At 41.5% G+C, this 18654-nt stretch overlaps 1 protein-coding gene across 1 annotated transcript in view; it reads left to right on the top strand.

The window, feature by feature from the left end:
* The first annotated feature begins 14320 nt into the window (after positions 1-14320).
* Positions 14321-18654, top strand: part of MARCHF11 (membrane associated ring-CH-type finger 11) — a 118693-nt gene continuing 114359 nt past the window's right edge. The window contains exons 1-2 of the mRNA XM_065875134.1: positions 14321-14845; positions 15999-16154. Of these exons, the coding sequence (XP_065731206.1) occupies positions 14321-14845; positions 15999-16154 (681 nt within the window). The remainder of the gene's footprint in view (positions 14846-15998; positions 16155-18654) is intronic.

Raw genomic sequence — 18654 nt, 5'->3', positions numbered from 1 at the left:
ACAAAATGAAAAGGCTGAGGACTATGTACAAGATGAAGGAACAAGATAAAACCCCCAAAAAACCAATTAAATGAAGTGGAGATAGGCAACCTTCCAGAAAAAGAATTCAGAATAATGATAGTGAAGATGATCCAGGACCTTGGAAAAAGAATGGAGGCAAAGATCGAGAGGATGCAGGAAAAGTTTAACAAAGACCTAGACGAATTAAAGAACAAACAACAGAAATGAACAATACAATAACTGAAATGAAAAATACACTAGAAGGAATCAATAGCAGAATAACAATAACTGAGGCAGAAGAACAGATAAGTGACATGGAAGACAGAATGGTGGAATTCACTGCTGTGGAACAGAATAAAGAAAAAAGCATGAAAAGAAATGAAGGCAGTCTAAGAGACCTCTGGGACAACATTAAACACAACAACATTCGTATATAGGGGTCCCAGAAGGAGAAGAGAGAGAGAAAGGACCCGAGAAAATACTTGAAGAGATTATAGTTGAAAACTACTCTAACATGGGAAAGGAAATAGCCACCCAAGGCCAAGAAGTGCAGAGAGTCCCAGGCAGGATAAACCCAAGGAGAAACACACCGAGATACATAAGAATCAAACTGGCAAAAATTAAAGATAAAGAAAAATTATTGAAAGCAACAAGCGAAAAACAACAAATAACATACAAAGGAACTCCTATAAGATTAACAGCTGATTTCTCAGCAGAAACTCCACAGACCAGAAGGGAGTGGCACGGTATATTTAAAGTGATGAAAAGGAAGAAACTACAACCAAGATTACTCTTGCTGGCAAGGATCTCATGCAGATTTGATGGAGAAATCAAAAGCTTTACAGACAAAAGCCAAGAGAATTCAGCACCACCAAACCAGCTCTACAACAAATACTAAAGGAACTTCTTTAAGTGGGAAACACAGAGAAGAAAAGGACCTACAAAAACAAACCCAAAACAATTAAGAAAATGGTCATAGGAACATACATATTGATAATTACCTTAAATGTGAATGGATTAAATGCTCCAACCAAAAGACACAGGCTCACTGAATGGATACAAAAACAAGACCCATATATATGCTGTTCTAAAAGAGACCTACTTCAGACCTAGGGACACATACAGACTGAAAGTGAAGGGATGGAAAAAGATATTCCATGCAAAAGGAAATCAAAAGAAAGTTGAAGTAGCAATACTCATATCAGATACAATAGACTTTAAAATAAAGAATGTTATAAGAGACAAAGAAGGACACTACATAATGATCAAGGGATCAATCCAAGAAGAAGATATAACAATTATAAATATATATGCACCCAACACAGGAGCATGTCAATACATAAGGCAACTGCTAACAGCTATAAAAGCAGAAATTGACAGTAACACAATAATAGTGGGGGACTTTAACCCCTCACTAACACCAATGGACAGATCATCCAAAATGGAAATAAATAAGAAAACAGAAGCTTTAAATGACACAATAGACCAGATAGATTTAATTGATATTTATAGGACATTCCATCCAAAAACAGCAGATTACACTTTCTTCTCAAGTGCACACGAAACATTCTGCAGGAGAGATCACATCTTGGGTCACAAATCAAGCCTCAGTAAATTTAAGAAAATTGAAATCATATCAAGCATCTTTTTTGACCACATCACTATGAGATTAAAAATGAATTACAGTGTAAAAAACGTAAAATACACAAACACATGGAGCCTAAACAATACGTTACTAAATAACCAAGAGATCACTGAAGAAATCAAACAGTAAATCAGAAAATACCTAGAGACAAATGATGATGAAAAGACGATGATCCAAAACCTATGGGATGCAGCAAAAGCAGGTCTAAAAGGGAAGTTTACAGCAAAACAATCTTACCTCAAGAAACAAGAAAAATCTCAAATAAACAATCTAACCTTACACCTAAAGGAACTAGAGAAAGAAGGACAAACAAAACCCAGTTAGTAGAAGGAAAGAAATCATAAAGATCAGAGCAGAAATAAATTAAATAGAAACAAAGAAAACAATAGCAAAGATCAATAAAACTAAAAGCTGGTTCTTTCAGAAGATAAACAAAATTGACAAACCATTAGCCAGACTCATCAAGAAAAAGAGGGAGAGGACTCAAATCAATAAAATTAGAAATGAAAAAGGAGAAGTTACAATGGACACTCAGAAATACAAAGCATCCTAAGAGACTACTGCAAGCAATTCTATGCCAATAAAATGGACAACCTGGAAGAAATGGACAAATTCTTAGAAAGGTATAACCTTCCAAGACTGAACCAGGAAGAAATAGAAAATATGAACAAACCAATCACAAGTAATGAAATTGAAACTGTTATTAAAAATCTTCCAACAAACAAAAGTCCAGGACCAGATGGCTTCACAGATGAATTCTACCAATCATTTAGAGAAGAGCTAACACCCATCTTTCTCAAACTCTTCCAAAAAATTGCTGAGGAAAGAACACTCTGAAACTCATTCTACGAGACCACCATCATCCTGATAACAAAACCAGACAAAGATATTACAAAAAAAAGAAAATTACAGACCACTATCACTCATGAATATAGATGTAAAAATCCTCAACAAAATACTAGCCAACAGAATCCAACAACACATTAAAGGTATCACACACCATGATCAAGTGGGATTAATCCCAGGGATACAAGCATTCTTGAATATACACAAATCAATCAATGTGATATACCACATTGACAAATTGAAGAATAAAAACCATATGATCATCTCAATAGACACTGAAAAAGTTTTTGACAAAATTCAATGCCCATTTAGGATAAAAACTCTCCAGAAAGTGGGCATAGACGGAACCTAACTCAACATAATAGAGGCCATATACGACAAACCCACAGCAAACATCATTCTCAATGGTGAAAAACTGAAAGCATTTCCTCTAAGATCAGGAACAAGTCAAGGATGTCCACTCTTGTCGCTATTATTCAACATAGTTTCGGAAGCCCTAGCCACGACAATCAGAGAAGAAAAAGAAACAAAAGGAATCCAAATTGGAAAAGAAGAAGTAAAACTGTCACTGTTTGCAGATGGCATGATACTATACATAAATAATCCTAAAGATGTCACCACAAAACTACTAGAGCTAATTAATGAATTTGGTAAAAATGCAGGATAAAAAATTAACACACAGAAATCTCTTGCATTCCCATACACTAACAAAAAAAAACCAGAAAGAAAATTAAGGAAGCAATGCCCTTTACCATTGCAACAAAAAGAATAAAATACCTAGGAATAAACCTACCTAAGGAGGTAAAAGACCTGTACTCAGAAAACTGTAAGACACTGATGAAAGAAATCAAAGATGACAAAAACAGACGGAGTATACCACGTTCTTGGATTGCGAGAGTCAATATTGTGAAAATGACTTTACTCCCCAAAGCAATCTACACATTCAGTGCAATTCCTATCAAGTTACCAATGGCATTTTTTACAGAACCAGAGCAAAAAAACTTAAAATTTATATGGAAACACAAAAGACCCCAAATAGCCGAATCAATCTTGAGGGAAGAAAAAAGGAGCTGGAGGAATCAGACTCCCTGACTTCAGACCATACTACAAAGCTACAGTAATCAAGACAAGATGGTACTGGCACAAAAACAGAAATATAGATCAATGGAACAGGATAGAAAGCCCAGAGATAAACCCACACACCTATGGTCAACTAGTCTATGACAAGGGAGGCAAGGATATACAATGGAGAAAAGACAGCCTCTTCAATAAATGGTGCTGGGAAAACTGGACAGCTACATGTAAAAGAATGAAATTAGAACACTCCTTAACACCATACACAAAAATAAGCTCAAAATGGATTCAAGACCTAAATGTAAGACCAGACACTATAAAACTCTTAGGGGAAAATATATAAAGAACACTCTTTAACATAAGGCACAGCAAGATCTTTTTTGGCCCATTTCCATTTCCTAGAGAAATGGAAATAAAAACAAAAATAAACAAATGAAACTTCAAAGCTTTTGCACAGCAAAGGAAACCATAAACAAGAGAAAAAGTCAACCCTCAGAATGGGAGAAAATATTTGCAAATGAAGCAACTGACAAAGGATTAATCTCCAAAATTTACTAGCAGCCCATGCAGCTCAATATTAAAAAAACAAACAACCCAGTCCTAAAATGGGCAGAAGCGCTAAACGGACATTTCTCCAAAGAAGACATACAGATGGCCAAGAGGCACATGAAAAGCTGCTCAGCATCACTTATTATTAGAGAAATGCAAATCAAAACTACAATGAGGTGTCACCTCACACCAGTTAGAATGGGCATCATCAGAAAATCTACAAACAACAAATGCCGGAGAGGGTGTGGAGAAAAGGGAACCTTCTTGCCCTGTTGGTGGGAATGTGAATTGATACGGCCACTATGGAGAGCAGTATGGAGGTTCCTTAAAAAACTAAAAATAGCACTACCATATGACCCAGCAATCTCACTACTGGGCATATATCCAGAGAAAACCATAATTCCAAGAGACACATGCACCCCAATGTTCATTGCAGCACTATTTACAATAGCCAGGTCATGGAAGCAACCTAAGTGTCCATCGTCTGATGAATGGATAAACAAGATGTGGCACCTATATACAATGGAATATTACTCAGCCATAAAAAGGAACGAAATTGAGTCATCTGAAGAGACGTGGATGGATCTAGAGACTGTCATACAGAGTGATATAAATCAGAAAGAGAAGAATAAATATCGTATATTATCGCATATATGTGGAATCTAGAAAAACGGTACAGATGAACCGGTTTGCAAGGCAGAAATAGAGATACAGATGTAGAGAACAAATGTATGGACACCAAGCGGGGAAAGCAGGGGTGGTGGTGGTGTGATGAACTGGGAGATTGGGATTCATGTATACAACATTAATATGTTTAAAATAGATAACTAAGAAGAACTTGCTGTATAAAAATAAATAAAATAAAATTCAAAAAAAAAAAAAAGAAATCCTGCCATTTGCAACAACATGGATGAACACTGAGAGCATTTGTTAAATGAGACAAAGAAAGAATAATGTATGATCTCACTTATATACAGAATGTAAAACAGTTGAACTTACAAAAACAGAGGGTAGAAGAATGATTTAAAAACTGAGTGTTTTTTCAAACTGGTGAAGCTACGTTGATGATCTTAGCCACCTCTTGTAGCACAAGTTTCTTTTCGGGTCTGTAATAAATTTGATGACACAGGAGGCAAATAACTGTGTGGTTAAGGGTGCAGGCGTGGGAGCCAGAGTGCCCAGTTGTGAAGGCAGCCCCTTGTCCCTCACAATTCAGCTCCCTGAATTGTCGCAACTCATTTTCCTTGGCCTCACTTTCCTCATCAGTGTAATGCGGGTAATAGTACCTGCTTCACAGACTGTGGCTGAGGAGTGAACAAATTAACACATGGGAAGTCCTTGGACCAGTGTCTGACCCAGTAAATGATCAACCAATTTTAGTTATCATTGGTAAGTGCAAAATAATTGTTCACGTAATTGGAGGCTCATTCATTTTTAACATAAATCTTCTCTAAAAGTATTACAAAAACTTCATTTTTCTCTTGTTCATCATATAAAACTTTTTTGAATACCCATTACGTACCAATGCATTTGTACTAAGTGCTGGGGACAAACTAAACTTTATATGTATATAAATGATCTGGCCTCAAATAACTTGCCATCTGCTGGTGGAGTAAGGGGAGGGTGCTGGTAGGCCGTGCTCACAAGGGTGCAGTGCGATTGAATACGGGCACAGCCCAGGGTTGGGGGTGGAGGGAGGCCCAGAGAAGGATAAGGGAACTTTCTAATCTGGATATTTTAAGTGGTAAAAATTTGTAATTAACCATGTTGAAAGGGGGTCTTATGAACACGTGTCTCATCATGCTTACAGATTAATCAACATACATGCCCAGGTGTAAATGTTTCTTGGATATTAGCACCCTTTATTAAAATTACCAGTGATTGTGCAAGTCTAAAAGGCAGACAGACCTCTAGTGGCTTACTACACTGCCTATAGAGCTGTCTGCTTTTAAATAAACTCTTAAACTGCGGAGGTTTAAAAATCACTGGATCGGCTTCTTCAAGAGGGCTGGATTATTAGCTGTTGTTTCCCGGAGCTGCTATTCTGCTTACATTTCTAAGTTTGTTATTTGTAATTTGTTGTGGACAGAGAAATTAGGTAAGCATGTTTATTAGGATTATATTTAAAATCAAATATAACAGATTTAGTAGTCTCACCTGACAGGAAAGTGGAAGCATTTGTAAATGGATTTTTATGCGGTAGTGTGTGGGGTGGACTGTAGTGGGTTTTGGAGGCTGATTTGCTTATTTCCTGGTCCTTAGGTGGCTCTGGTTGCATTTGATGGGATAGTGACTTCTTGGTAATTAAATGATCTAAATTCTACGTATAGTGACATTTTTCTAACAGAAGTTGTGTCTCTCTTCTAGTATTTCAGTATGTAGTAGGTTCACTTTTATCCTACTTGTCACCATCTTCATTTTTTATGAGCTCGAATCATACCCTCTCTCATCCTTCCTTGTCTCTATAGTCCTCACACTTAAGTCTAAGGTCCACAGCAGTTTCTCTAACCTATTGAGTTAGTTGATGAGATGGATCATATCTGGTGCACTCCTATCTAGCCTTCAGAGCCCAGCTCAAATACCCACTCTGAGAAACTTTTTCTTAGGATGAATCATCTTTCTCATGCAGAATTGTTTATATCTGTACTTCCATAGCACTTTTAATCCTCCTACTGTAACTCTTAATATATGTAACATGTTTATATCTATGTGCCTATCTTCTTAGTTGGACTAGGGCTTTTTTGAGGTCACGTCCATCCACCTCTCAAAGTGCATTACCAAAAATTGTCACTTGCTGATTATTGATTGCACAAAAAGATGGTGTTTTATGGCTTTCACTCATTTTCTTTTTGAAGATACCCGTCATTTGTGACATACCCTACCCAGTCATCCACTCATCCTCCCACCACACAGACATGTGGTCACGTGCGTGTGCATGCACACACCTGTATGTTGAACTCATGCTTATAATATCAAAGGTTATTTTTCTTTACTTGTACTGTTAGGTCCACTTATTTAAAACTTCCTGCATTTAAGAAGCCTTGCTATAGTTGCAGTTTATAACTCTCGATTTTGCATTTCTGTATCTTTTGGAGTGCAGTTTGATGCTGTTGGCTTAGCTGGGAAGGGCTAAGTTCAGGAGTTCAGCTGGACAGGAGGAAGGAGCTGACAAGTACTGTAAATTGTATGTGCTAGATGTCAAATTCCACAATGTGGGGAGAGTTGGCATCTAGTTGCATTTGTCAAGCAGTCATTCCCCTGAAAGCAACATTTCTCTTCGAGGAGTTGCTGTTTACCCATACGATGTAATTCTGTTGAAGATGACTTCAGTGACTAGTCAGCAGCTCATCTTCCAGACTGAGTCACTCATGGTCCTTTCCTGAAAACTTTAAAGTCTGGAAAAGGAGTGGATTGAGGTAGAATTGGGGGTGGGCTATGAAATTTGTGACCTGGTGTAGGTGTGGAGTTGCCTCCTCTTCTTGTCTGAACAAGGACTTTTCTAAGACAGAGGGAAACAGACCAGTGATCCTAATCTAGGCAGAGGCCCTGTGGAAAAAGTAGAGACCCCAGGATTCTATGGGTAGGGAAACCAGGGTTGAGAGCAGGACCCCACTGGAGCCAAGCTCTGGCATAGCATCCTTGCATGTTTCCTGCTTCATTTCCACTCTTCTCAGATTGGTGGTGAAACTGATCACGTCCTAGGTGAGTGAGATAAATCTCCTAAGGGAGAGTGGGCAGGGGAAGGGAGAAGAGAAAGGACACCTGGGTGTTTCACTGTACTTATTAAGCTCAGATTGACCCTGAGGGACTCTGAATCCTTTACCCATGCAAGGGTTTGTCTTTATCTAGCAAGTTCTCTGTCTAGTATATAAACTAATTTACTGCACTTCATCCAAACATCATGGAAGCATAGCTATCTTTGAGTTGTTATTTGTGCAGAACTCTATCAGTAACTTTTAACAAGTAAATAGTAGTTCTTTTGAATTAAGACTTCTGTTAATATTTAGTGCATATTTACTGAGCTGCCACTAATGTCAGCCATCAGAGTATATGAAGATAAAAGGTTCACTTAAACAGATAGGCTCAAACTCCAAGTAGCTTACAATCTAGCACAAGAGGAAAAAAAAAAAACACAAAAAACGCAGATAAGTGCATAACAAACCACAAGGCAAGGTATAATATAATAGAGGTCATAAAAATCACATTTAATATGTGAGTTTGGTAGAAAAATAGATGATTTTCAGCTGAGGGGAATCAGGGCTAGCTTTATTCAAGATCCTTGTAAAGCTTGGGTGGTCCTGTCAGGTCCTGCTGATTCAACTGCATTTCAGATGTCAGTCAGGTTTAGGATTTCCAGTGTACACAGTGATTCAACATATTTCCATGTTTTCAATCTGTCAGGTAAAAAGCACTTCTACATTTCCAGGTTTCAAGGTAGGGAGACCAAGGGAGACCAAGGAAGACCAAGGCAGGGACAGGGAACAGTGGAGAGATACAAGAGGCGAAGATAGAAAAATGGAAGGAGGGTATGGTATCCAATTCTACAGGTAGAATTGACAAATGTTAGAATGCAGTGTAGTATAAAATCAAAAGAGGAGCATGATTCATGATCAGTGAAATTGGTCAGAGATGGAGACCCTCCATCCGCACTCCTTCACTTTCCCTTAAGACCAGTGGTGTGCGTTTTCAAATTTCTGATATCGTCATTGAACGTGAGGATCAAGGTCAACCAAGACTTTGACTTCACATACATAGTAGCAAATGACACATTAAGCAGCTAATAAATTACTAAGGGAAAGAATATTTTTAGGTAAGTTGGTCAAGCAATGAAAAGAAATGGCATCACATGGAGTGCACCAAAATGCTGTGACTACATCCTTCTTTGTCCTACAGATTGCATTCTACCACCTGGAAACTATGGTTTAACAAGCTGCACAGTGCCTTAAACACAGAAGCTGATTAATAATTACCTGCTTGATTGCTTGAATTCTTCATATAATGGTTGTCTAAGTATTGGCCGAGCACCACTCTGACCAGGCACAGTTCTAGGCACAGTAAGGACAGAGCAGTGAACAAAATAGTCTCCAATGGAGCCAGTGTTCCAGTGAAAGATATTAGATGAGAAAAAAAAAGCAAAAGAAATGCACACAATATGTAAATATAAATATATAATGTTGAATAGTAAATTGATATGAAAAAGTAAAACTGGGCAAAGGTTAGAGTTAAAAAAAATGGGAGTGGAGGATTCTATTTCAGTTAGGAAGGTTGAGGAAGGTCTTTTTGATGAAGTGTCTCTGAGCAAGATGAGAGGAGTGAAGGAGTGAGCCATGATAACTGGAGGAGTGAGGAGGGAATGTACTTGGGGAGTAGCAAGGAAGTCAGTGGAGTAGGAATGAATAATAGGGACCGACCGGGAGAGGGTGGTGAAGAGGATATGGAGATTGATATCTCCAGAGATGTAGCCAGGAGCTAGACTGACGATTGGTAGGGCATGCTAAGATTTTTGACATTGCACCAAGTGTGTTGGAGAGCCACTGGTGGGTACCAAGCAGTGGGATGACATGACTGGACTTACATTTGAATAGGATTATCCAGGCTGCTGTTGGGGACAGATTCAAGAATAAGAAGCAGGGTGACAGGAGGCTACTTTGATGATCCTGGTGCATCACGCTGGTTTGAACTGGGATGGTGGGAGTGGAGGTGAAATATAGTAGTGAAATTTGAAGTATATTTTGAAAGTACATGCGAAATAATTTTGTGATACACTGAATATATGACGTGAACAATTAAAGTCAAGGGACGACTCCAAGGCTTAAGTAACTGGATGAGTGAACAACTGGTTTACCGGCATGACGAAGACTGGGAAATGAGCAGGGTTGAGTGTGTTGTGTGCTTTTGGACTGGGTTAGTTTAGAATAGCTCTTAGGTATCTCAGCAGAGCAGTCATAGAGGCGACTTGACACAGAAGGCTAGAATTCAATCAACAGGTTAGGATAGGAGATCTAAATTGTGGACTTTTCTGTATATGGCATTGGGCTGACACTGCTTCGTTTCTGGTGTATGACAAAGCTATACTCTGCACCAAGTGCTCGCAATCCACAGATCACACTTCACTGTCCTCTTTAAAAATTACCCTCCCACTCACACAGCATAACCTTATTGTTCTATAACATACTTGGAGTTCTCAAGTTCTTTTCTCTCGGGTATTTGAAGACAGTTGAGAATTCTCTGTTCTGTACTCAGTGACCACAGAGACAAATAAATGCACCCCAAAGGTGCCAAGTGAAAAATTTTGGAATATCTCTAAAAGCTAAACTTAAAAAAGAATTGAAAGACCATTTTTTAATTTTAATTTTTTATTGAAACTATACTTGGTTTACAAAGTTTCAGGTGTACAGCAAAGTGATTCAGATATATGTATGTATATATACATTCTTTTTCAGATTCTTTTCCATTATTACAAGACAGTTGAATATAGTTCCCTGTGCTATACACTAGGTCCTTGTTGTTTATCTATTTTATATATAGTACTTTGTATCTGTTAATCCTAAACTCCTAATTTATCCCTTCCTACCCCACCCTTTCCTTTTGGTAACCATAAGTTTGCTTTCTATGTCTGTGAGTCTATTTCTGCTTTGGAAATAAACTCATTTGTATCTTTTTTTTTAAGATTCCACATGTAAGTGATGTCATATAATATTTGTCTCTGTCTGACTTACTCTCTAGGTTCATCTGAAAGGCAATTTTAAAGAGCTCTTCAGGCTAACTCTCCTATTGGAGGACACATCAAGGTCATCACAACTAATATAGCTTCAAAGTCATTCTGAAACAACTCTGACCTAGTGTAGCCTGGACTCTTTTCTACCTAATATCCCTGAGGTGACTTCAGGGGACACCTTCAGGACATGGTCACTTGGGAAGTTCAAGGAGAATATCCTACAGATATCCATTAATATCACCAAAGAAATTATTGGGACATACTTGCCTGGGACCCTCCCACCTCCCCTCCATCCTTGGATTCAACTCAAGAGATTCTTGGTGTCTAAAGAGTTTGCATGCTCATAATGAAAGACCTCTTTTGGTAAAGGGTATATTTAACTCTCTGCATGTATGGGTGCGTGGGTAGGGAGAAACATGAGAATGGAGACTTTGCAAGCATTTGTTGTATTTATATCTCTCTCTTCATTTATATAGGTTGAAGCAGGTTGGATGTGCCTTTCACTATTTCCTCAGATTGATAGAATTGCCTCTCCCTTCATCCATTTTTTAGTTGGTGGATCCATGTTGGCTATTGGATGGCTGTCAGCAGCTGTGGGTGCCCTGTTGTTCTTTATGCGATGTCTGTGTCTCTCTAGCAGCTCTTCTACTTGGGTCCCAGCAGCTCAGAGTGGTTCATCCTTTTTGTGTTCCCCATTGTTCTGTATTTTTATGGCAGAGGATGCAATCAAAGTTACAAAGGTATTTTTCCTTGATCCACTGAAGACTCACTGAGTTAACTGAAGAACATGAACAAGCTTCCCTTTTTCATGGAGAGGTCAGCTTTGGAGGTCACAGATGCTAGGAAATAATGTTTTTATGTGGCTACCTACCATATCAAGGAAGGTTAATCTTCTCTTACCGGAGTTATTTTCCAACAATCAACTGAGAGGATACATCTAGCATTGTGGCCTTCTCCTCTTCCATCCATGTTACTTTGCTGCCTGAGTCACTGTGCATTGTTTATCCAGAACCCACAGCTTTTATGCTGTCCTTCAAATAATAATGTACTTTATCATACTTGGTAGAAATGTATTAGTCATAAATTGAATTTAGACTCCATTTAATTCAAGAATTTAGAATCAAGGCTTAGGATTATCTTATGACTGTGGCAATACACAATCTTGTGCAATGTCATTTTGATGGGTGAAGATTGAAAATGAAAGCATTATCTACAACCACATTTCTTCAGTGTGATAAGTTCCTAGGGCATTCAGGGATTATTATTTCTAACAAAATGTGCTTGCTGCTTGCCATTCCGCCACCAAAAATAAGTCAGTCTGAGGGTGCTAAGTGTTAGAGGGCATTTCTGGGAACTATTTCATCTGGGATCATTTGTAACAAAGCATTCTTGACTTTTTTTACTACCTCCTTCTCTGCTTTCCAACCAGACCAATTTCTGTCAAAAGAGCTGGACCTTTTTTTTTTTTTTTTTTAAACCAAATATACTTCTTACTGCCAAAATGTATACTGGAAAAATTAACTTAAGCTGGTAGTTTATCCTAACCATTTAAGAACAACTAACTAGGGCTTCCCTGGTGGCGCAGTGGTTGAGAGTCCGCCTGCCGATGCAGGGGACGCAGGTCCGTGCCCCGGTCCGGGAAGATCCCACGTGCCGCGGTCCGGGAAGATCCCACGTGCCGCGGAGCGGCTGGGCCCGTGAGCCAAGGCTGCTGGACCTGCGCGTCTGGAGCCTGTGCTCCGCAACGGGTGAGGCCACAACACTGACAGGCCCGTGTAACGCAAAAAAAACAAACAAACAAACAAAAAAAACCCCATCTAACTATTTATGGGAGTCAGTGCCACCAAACGCACCATGTATTACATATTGTTTTAGCAGGCAGGAGAATTGAGGGGAAAAAAGTCATTCAGTGTTTGAGCCAGAAAATCTGGAGTCAGGGAGCTCAAAAGTTCTTCGTTAACAGTTCTGTGACCTTGAACAAGTTACTGTGCCTATCTGATCCCGGCTCTATGCAGCCAAAAATGACTGCCGTAAGAGCAAGTCGGTTGCGTCAAAGACATCAAAGGGTTACACTAGTGAAAATCACCAAGGCTTTGACTAGACACATTGCACTATATATAAATCTACTGCTTTATGCGTTTACACTGTTCGAATTTAGAAACTACTGCCTGTGCACTGTTTTCCGTCTACTTTCCTGCAGGTAAGGTAGTTTATTTTCAGAAAAGATTGAGGGCACTGCTGCCCTGCCGGAAGATAAGTCCCAGAGAGGTTTTGCGGAGTGGAGTTAACTATAGAGAAACCAGCTGGCTTGGGGGTGCATACAACCGAAATCCGCGGTTGCAGCAACTTCTGCACGAGAGGTGTCCTTTGAGTCCTTTCTCCTACCGCAAGGGTGGAAGAGCACGCCCGCCACAGAACGTGGCACCAGGGTTCACTAGGAGCAACCACTGCAGGAAACGATATTTACAAAGTCACCAGAACGGTTTCAAATAAACCCAGATACTCCCTGCAGGAGGGAGAGGGCGAGGAGGGCAGAGGGAGGATGCAGGTTCCAGAGGCGTCTGTTTTGGGGGCTCTGGAGGATCAGTGAGAGTATCCTTGAGGGAGAGGGCGCACAGGGCTGGAAGCGGTCTCCTGGGAGGGTCCGTTAGTCCTCGGGGCCCACGCGACCTTCCCCTCGACCCCTGCTTAGCCGGCTCGGGCGCGCCCGCGGCGTCAGTCTCGCGACCCCCTTTGCCCTCGCGAGTCTCGCGTTCGATCATCCCGGCCCCTTCCAACCCCGCGCCGCGGAATCCCACTCGCCCATCCAGTAACGGCTTCTGGACCCGTGGCCTCCGACCCTTCCCCCTCTCCTCCACCCGACTCCCCCGCCCCCGCTCACGAGAGCTGCAGCGCCGCGCGGCTTGGGGAGGGGTAATCCGCCCCGGAACACACGTGAGCGGCCCTGGGGCGGGGTCGGCGGAGGCGGCTGAGGGATTTCCCCCACGCCCCCAATGCCGGCCCGCGGTCTCCGCACCTCCCCCGGGGTTCGCACCCGGCCCTCCACATCCCCATTCCCGGGAACGACCCTCCGCTCCTCCACACCTACCGCCCCGCTCCAGTTCCCTCCAAATACCTCCCCCCGGCCCACCCCCTCTGCTGCCCCGCTCCCTCCCGCTCCCCGGGTTTCCCCGGCCCCCGCCGTCGCCCCCCCCCCCCCCCCGCCCCCCAGCGGCCCGGCTCTCACGCGCCGCGGAATTCGGCACCGCCTCCATCAGAGCCGAGCCCGCGGTTCCGCGGAGCAACCGCCGCCGTCGCAGCCGGGCCCTCTGCGTCCCCTCCCCGTCCCGCCTCTCGGCCCCTGGCGCCCCAGGCTCCGTCCCCACCCTCCTCCCGCCCGGCTTTCCTCCCTTCTTCCTTCCTCCCCCCTCTTTTCTCCCTTCGCCTGCAGCTCGAGCCGGGGGCGCTAGCCGGGCTGGCAGGAGGGCGGCGGCGGTGGCCCCACCACCATGAGCTTTGAGGGCGGCCCCAGCGGCAGTCGGCGCCGTGGGGAGGAGAGCCGGGACGCCGAGCCGCCCCCGTCGCCTCCGCCACCGCCGCCGCCGCCGCCAGGAGAGCCAGCCTCGGTCCCCGCGCCCCCGCGCTACCTGCCACCGCTGCCCGCGCCGCCCGCGTCCCCCGAGCGCCCCGCGGGGCCAGACGAGCCGCCAGCGGAGGTGGCCCCGCGGCGCAGCGGCGCGGAGGAGCTGCCGCCGGCAGGGCAGGAGGCGGCCGCGGCTGGCGACTCCAGGGCAGGTCCGAGGCGCCTTCCGGAGACGACGGTCCCGGAGGCTGCGGCGGGGAAGGAGGGCCCCGGGGAGCCGGAGGTCCGCGCGGGTGGGGAGGGAGAGCGGCGGGGCTCCAGCGACCGGCCCGAGACGCGCTCGGTATGCAGCAGCCGCAGCAGCAGCAGCGGCGGCGGCGACCGGCGCTCCGGGCACCAGCACCAGCACCACCAGCCCATCTGCAAGATCTGCTTCCAGGGCGCCGAGCAGGTAAGGCCCGGCGGGCCCCGGGCGTAGCTTGCTGTGGGGTCCGGCAGGGCTGGGCTGGCTCCCGCTCTCGACGGCGCCCTGTCAGCACCACGGACAGCGCCCGCCTCTGGGTTCCTGGGCTGAGCGGTTGCCTGGCGGCTCCTGCGCGTTCCCTTTTCCTTTCCTGTGAAGACAGAATTGTCCCGGTGGCGAATAGTGTTTGCTTTGGGCTACACTTGAGTTTTTCCCCCTGGTTTTGCAGTTACACATTCCTCAGGTGTTTTAGTGTTAATGCCATAAGTATCTCTTGTGTGAATTCCTTGATGGATCTGGTTTATACATAGAGACAAACCTGTATTCCTTTTCTACAGGTGTATCGTGAGGCAGATAGTCTTAGAGGACAAACAGGGGGTGAGTCATGTCAAAACCAAAAAGGGCAGGGTCTTTCCTTATTGCCCATTTCGGTGACTCAATATCACTGAGGTGAAAAGCATGTTAGAGTTTTCATAAGAGAACTAAAACTACTTTGACCTTGTGAAAGAAAGAAACACAATTCTAAAATTATAAACTCCATTAGAGGTGCATGCAAACTTACGTGCGAGTAATCACAAAGACAACAGGGATAATACATCTCTCTTACAAAATGTGTGGTCTGAGAAAACATTAGGTTTAATATTTTTCAAAGTAAGGAAATTGCATAAGAATATGCAGGATTTCAGGAATATAGTCCCCTAAGTCAATATTTATGATGCTACAGTTAGAAGAAATAAAAGCATAATGCTATTGCAAGCTACTTTCTGGGATGGCATGCATTTCTTCTTTAGCAATGATTAAGAATAACTGCAGAGGAATTGCATCTGACCGTCCACTTAAAAGTTATTAAAGAGATTTAATAGTACAGCTTTTCCCCTAGGGTATTGGGAGCTGTATCCTGCAGATATTTCGTATGTTGGTAGAACATTTATGTCATAACTCTAAGTAATATCTTTGAAATAGTTCTAAGACTTTAGTTGCATTCCCACCAGAGGTATGAACATTTAATTTCATTTTCTAGGATAGAGTTTGATGCTTGTATCCTTCTGGGTAAATGGCTTTGAAAGAAAAGAAAGCAACTGTTGGATTTTTAAAATAGAGACACAATATAAATATTCATACTGAGTTGTTTTCTTTCCAGGGGGAGCTGTTAAACCCCTGCCGATGTGACGGGTCCGTTCGGTATACACATCAGCTTTGCTTGCTGAAGTGGATCAGTGAGAGGGGTTCCTGGACCTGTGAACTCTGCTGTTACAGATACCATGTCATAGCCATTAAAATGAAGCAACCTTGCCAGGTAGACGTTTGTGACATATTTTTCCCCCTGAAATAATGTTGCTAGACATGAGGATATTTGCATATGCTACTTAAGACATTTTATGCAAATCACACTAAAACCAAGATTTAGAATTTGTAGAGATGTGCTTTGAGAAATCTGTGACATTTTTATCTGAGAAACTCAAAAGCCATTTTTATTCACATGGTCTCCTTTATTTGTTGTTTATTGATGAAATTATACCCATCCTTGTTTCTAAAAGGGCAAGTTGGTACAAATGTCTTACACTCAATTAACTCAATTTTATTCATTAGAACCGTTACACAAATTATTTTGTTAATTTAAGCACTGAAACTCTAAACGGGCTCCATTTACAGAAAATAGATGCACGTAAAGCAAAACTTTACTAGCCTGGAAACTTTGGTTGAACCTATTAGTTCTAATCTGAACAGTCTTTTTACTTAACCAAGCTTTCTTTTTCATATGAGTTTTTTTCACAGTTACATTTTGCCTACTTTCATTCATTGCTCTGTTCAGCTACATAGTGGATGCAGAAGTATTCCCAACAGTTACTCTCAATAATACTACCGAAATTGTATATATTCTTAAAACTTTTAGTGCATAATCACATAATAACATAATGCCCATAACCCGACAAAAGCCCATGGAAAAATAGGCTTTTGGTTTATTTTGGTATAGTGGAACGGATTCAGGTTCTTGGAATAGACTGGTGGGATGTAAAATAATACTAAGAATATGACATCTTAGATTAAAGCAGAATAGTGTGTAATTGATGAGATCTGACAATGACCTGGGACTGAAGTTCAGCAGACATAAAAGAGTAGGTTCAAAACACAGAGACGAAGGAGGTAATGGAAGGAAAAGGAAGAGGGACTTAAAGTTAGGAGGGAAACAGTGATAAGATCTAGTGTTCTCTATTTCTATTTAAATTACCAAATTTAGTTTGCATTGAGCAATAAAACAGGTGAAATTGTTAGTGTTTGCAGAAGGAATCTGGATGCTGAATTAATAATTTAAATTTCATAGTTTTTAATTTGTGCATCCTTCGTATAGTTGCAATTAATTTGCATCTCTGATAGTCACCATTTAAGGCATGACTAGCAGGTATGAAATGAAAGTATGAATTTTCTCAAGCTGATCTCAGGCTTATAAATAATTTGGAAAGAAGATGAATAACTAATGTGGATGAATGATGTTATCACGGTGAAGATAGGCACAAACCTGACATATTTTCTCAGAACTGCTAATTGATTGAACTACTTGGTATCAATTTATTGATCCATCGTTCTCTTGAAAAACAGAGGGAACCGTGTCCAAATACCAGAATATGAGTAGTATAATTGAATCTGCAATAATTTTATGAATAGAGTATGTGGAGATGAGAAATGGAGAGCTTTGAGGCTCCAGTGAAAAGTCCCATGAGAAGTGCTATGGTCAGATGTTCAAGAGCTGAAGTAGATTGCTAAATATTTCAAAAACTTTAACTTATGGCCACAATATATTAATTCACTTGGGCTGGTTACTTGTGAAGTAAATATAAATAGATCCTTGATATAATTTTAAAATAGAGAAGAGACAAAGGGTTGGGGCAAAAAATACTATTTACTAATTCTAATCCCATAGCAAAATGAGTTATTACTGTATTTTGCTTCATTTAAAAAAATCAATAATCATTTTAACAAAAACAGTTCCCGAAGTGTGTATATGATATGACCAAAAAATCAAAAGAAAGCAAAAAGCAACCAAAAGCCAAAAACTAACCTGGTATTACTAATACATTTAAGATTAATTTTATTATGACATATGCAAAAACTGCCGTAATCGGTAGCCTGATCTGTTTGTTGCAGTGAACTGCAACATAATATTTAGAAACAAAACTGATATGAGTATGATGATGTACTTCAGATCATGCCTGAGAACATAACTTACCAGGACTGCATTTTACGTTTATAAAGCTCAGGACACTTAATGAACAGAAATCAGTTATAAAATCCAAAGTGTGGATTATTATACCTAGGAGTAGTTTATTCTCAGATAAAATGTGACTGATTGTCTGACATTTCTATTACTGATGACCCAGAAACTGAGCATTTACTCTGATTTTTGGCTTTCTCCCTTGCTGGTGTGAGGCTAATCAGATTTAGCATTTATCATATCCGTGCTTTTATGGCATGGCAGAGATCCATTTCCTCAGGATCAAACAGGAACCATGTTATGACCCTTCCCTTCACTTTCCATATCCCTTTGTTCTAAGTATAGAGCCCTCCCAGAGCTGTGAGTGGGTGGTTCCTTGGATGTTCAAGAGAATAATAAACATTTACCGAACACTTACTTTGTGCCAGGCACTGTTCTAAGTGCTTTACACATAGTGATACTGATATTCAGTCTTCAAAATAAACCTGTGAGGTAGAGAATATTATTATCTCTATTTTATATGGAGGCAAACTGAGGCACAGAATAAATAACCTCTACTAGGTGCATATCTAGTAAAAGGCAAAGC

The sequence above is a fragment of the Phocoena phocoena genome, chromosome 3 (assembly GCF_963924675.1).
Source record: "Phocoena phocoena chromosome 3, mPhoPho1.1, whole genome shotgun sequence".
NCBI lineage: Eukaryota > Metazoa > Chordata > Mammalia > Artiodactyla > Phocoenidae > Phocoena > Phocoena phocoena.
The sequence above is the reverse complement of the archived record's forward strand: the minus strand, read 5'-3'. Positions and strand labels throughout refer to the sequence as shown.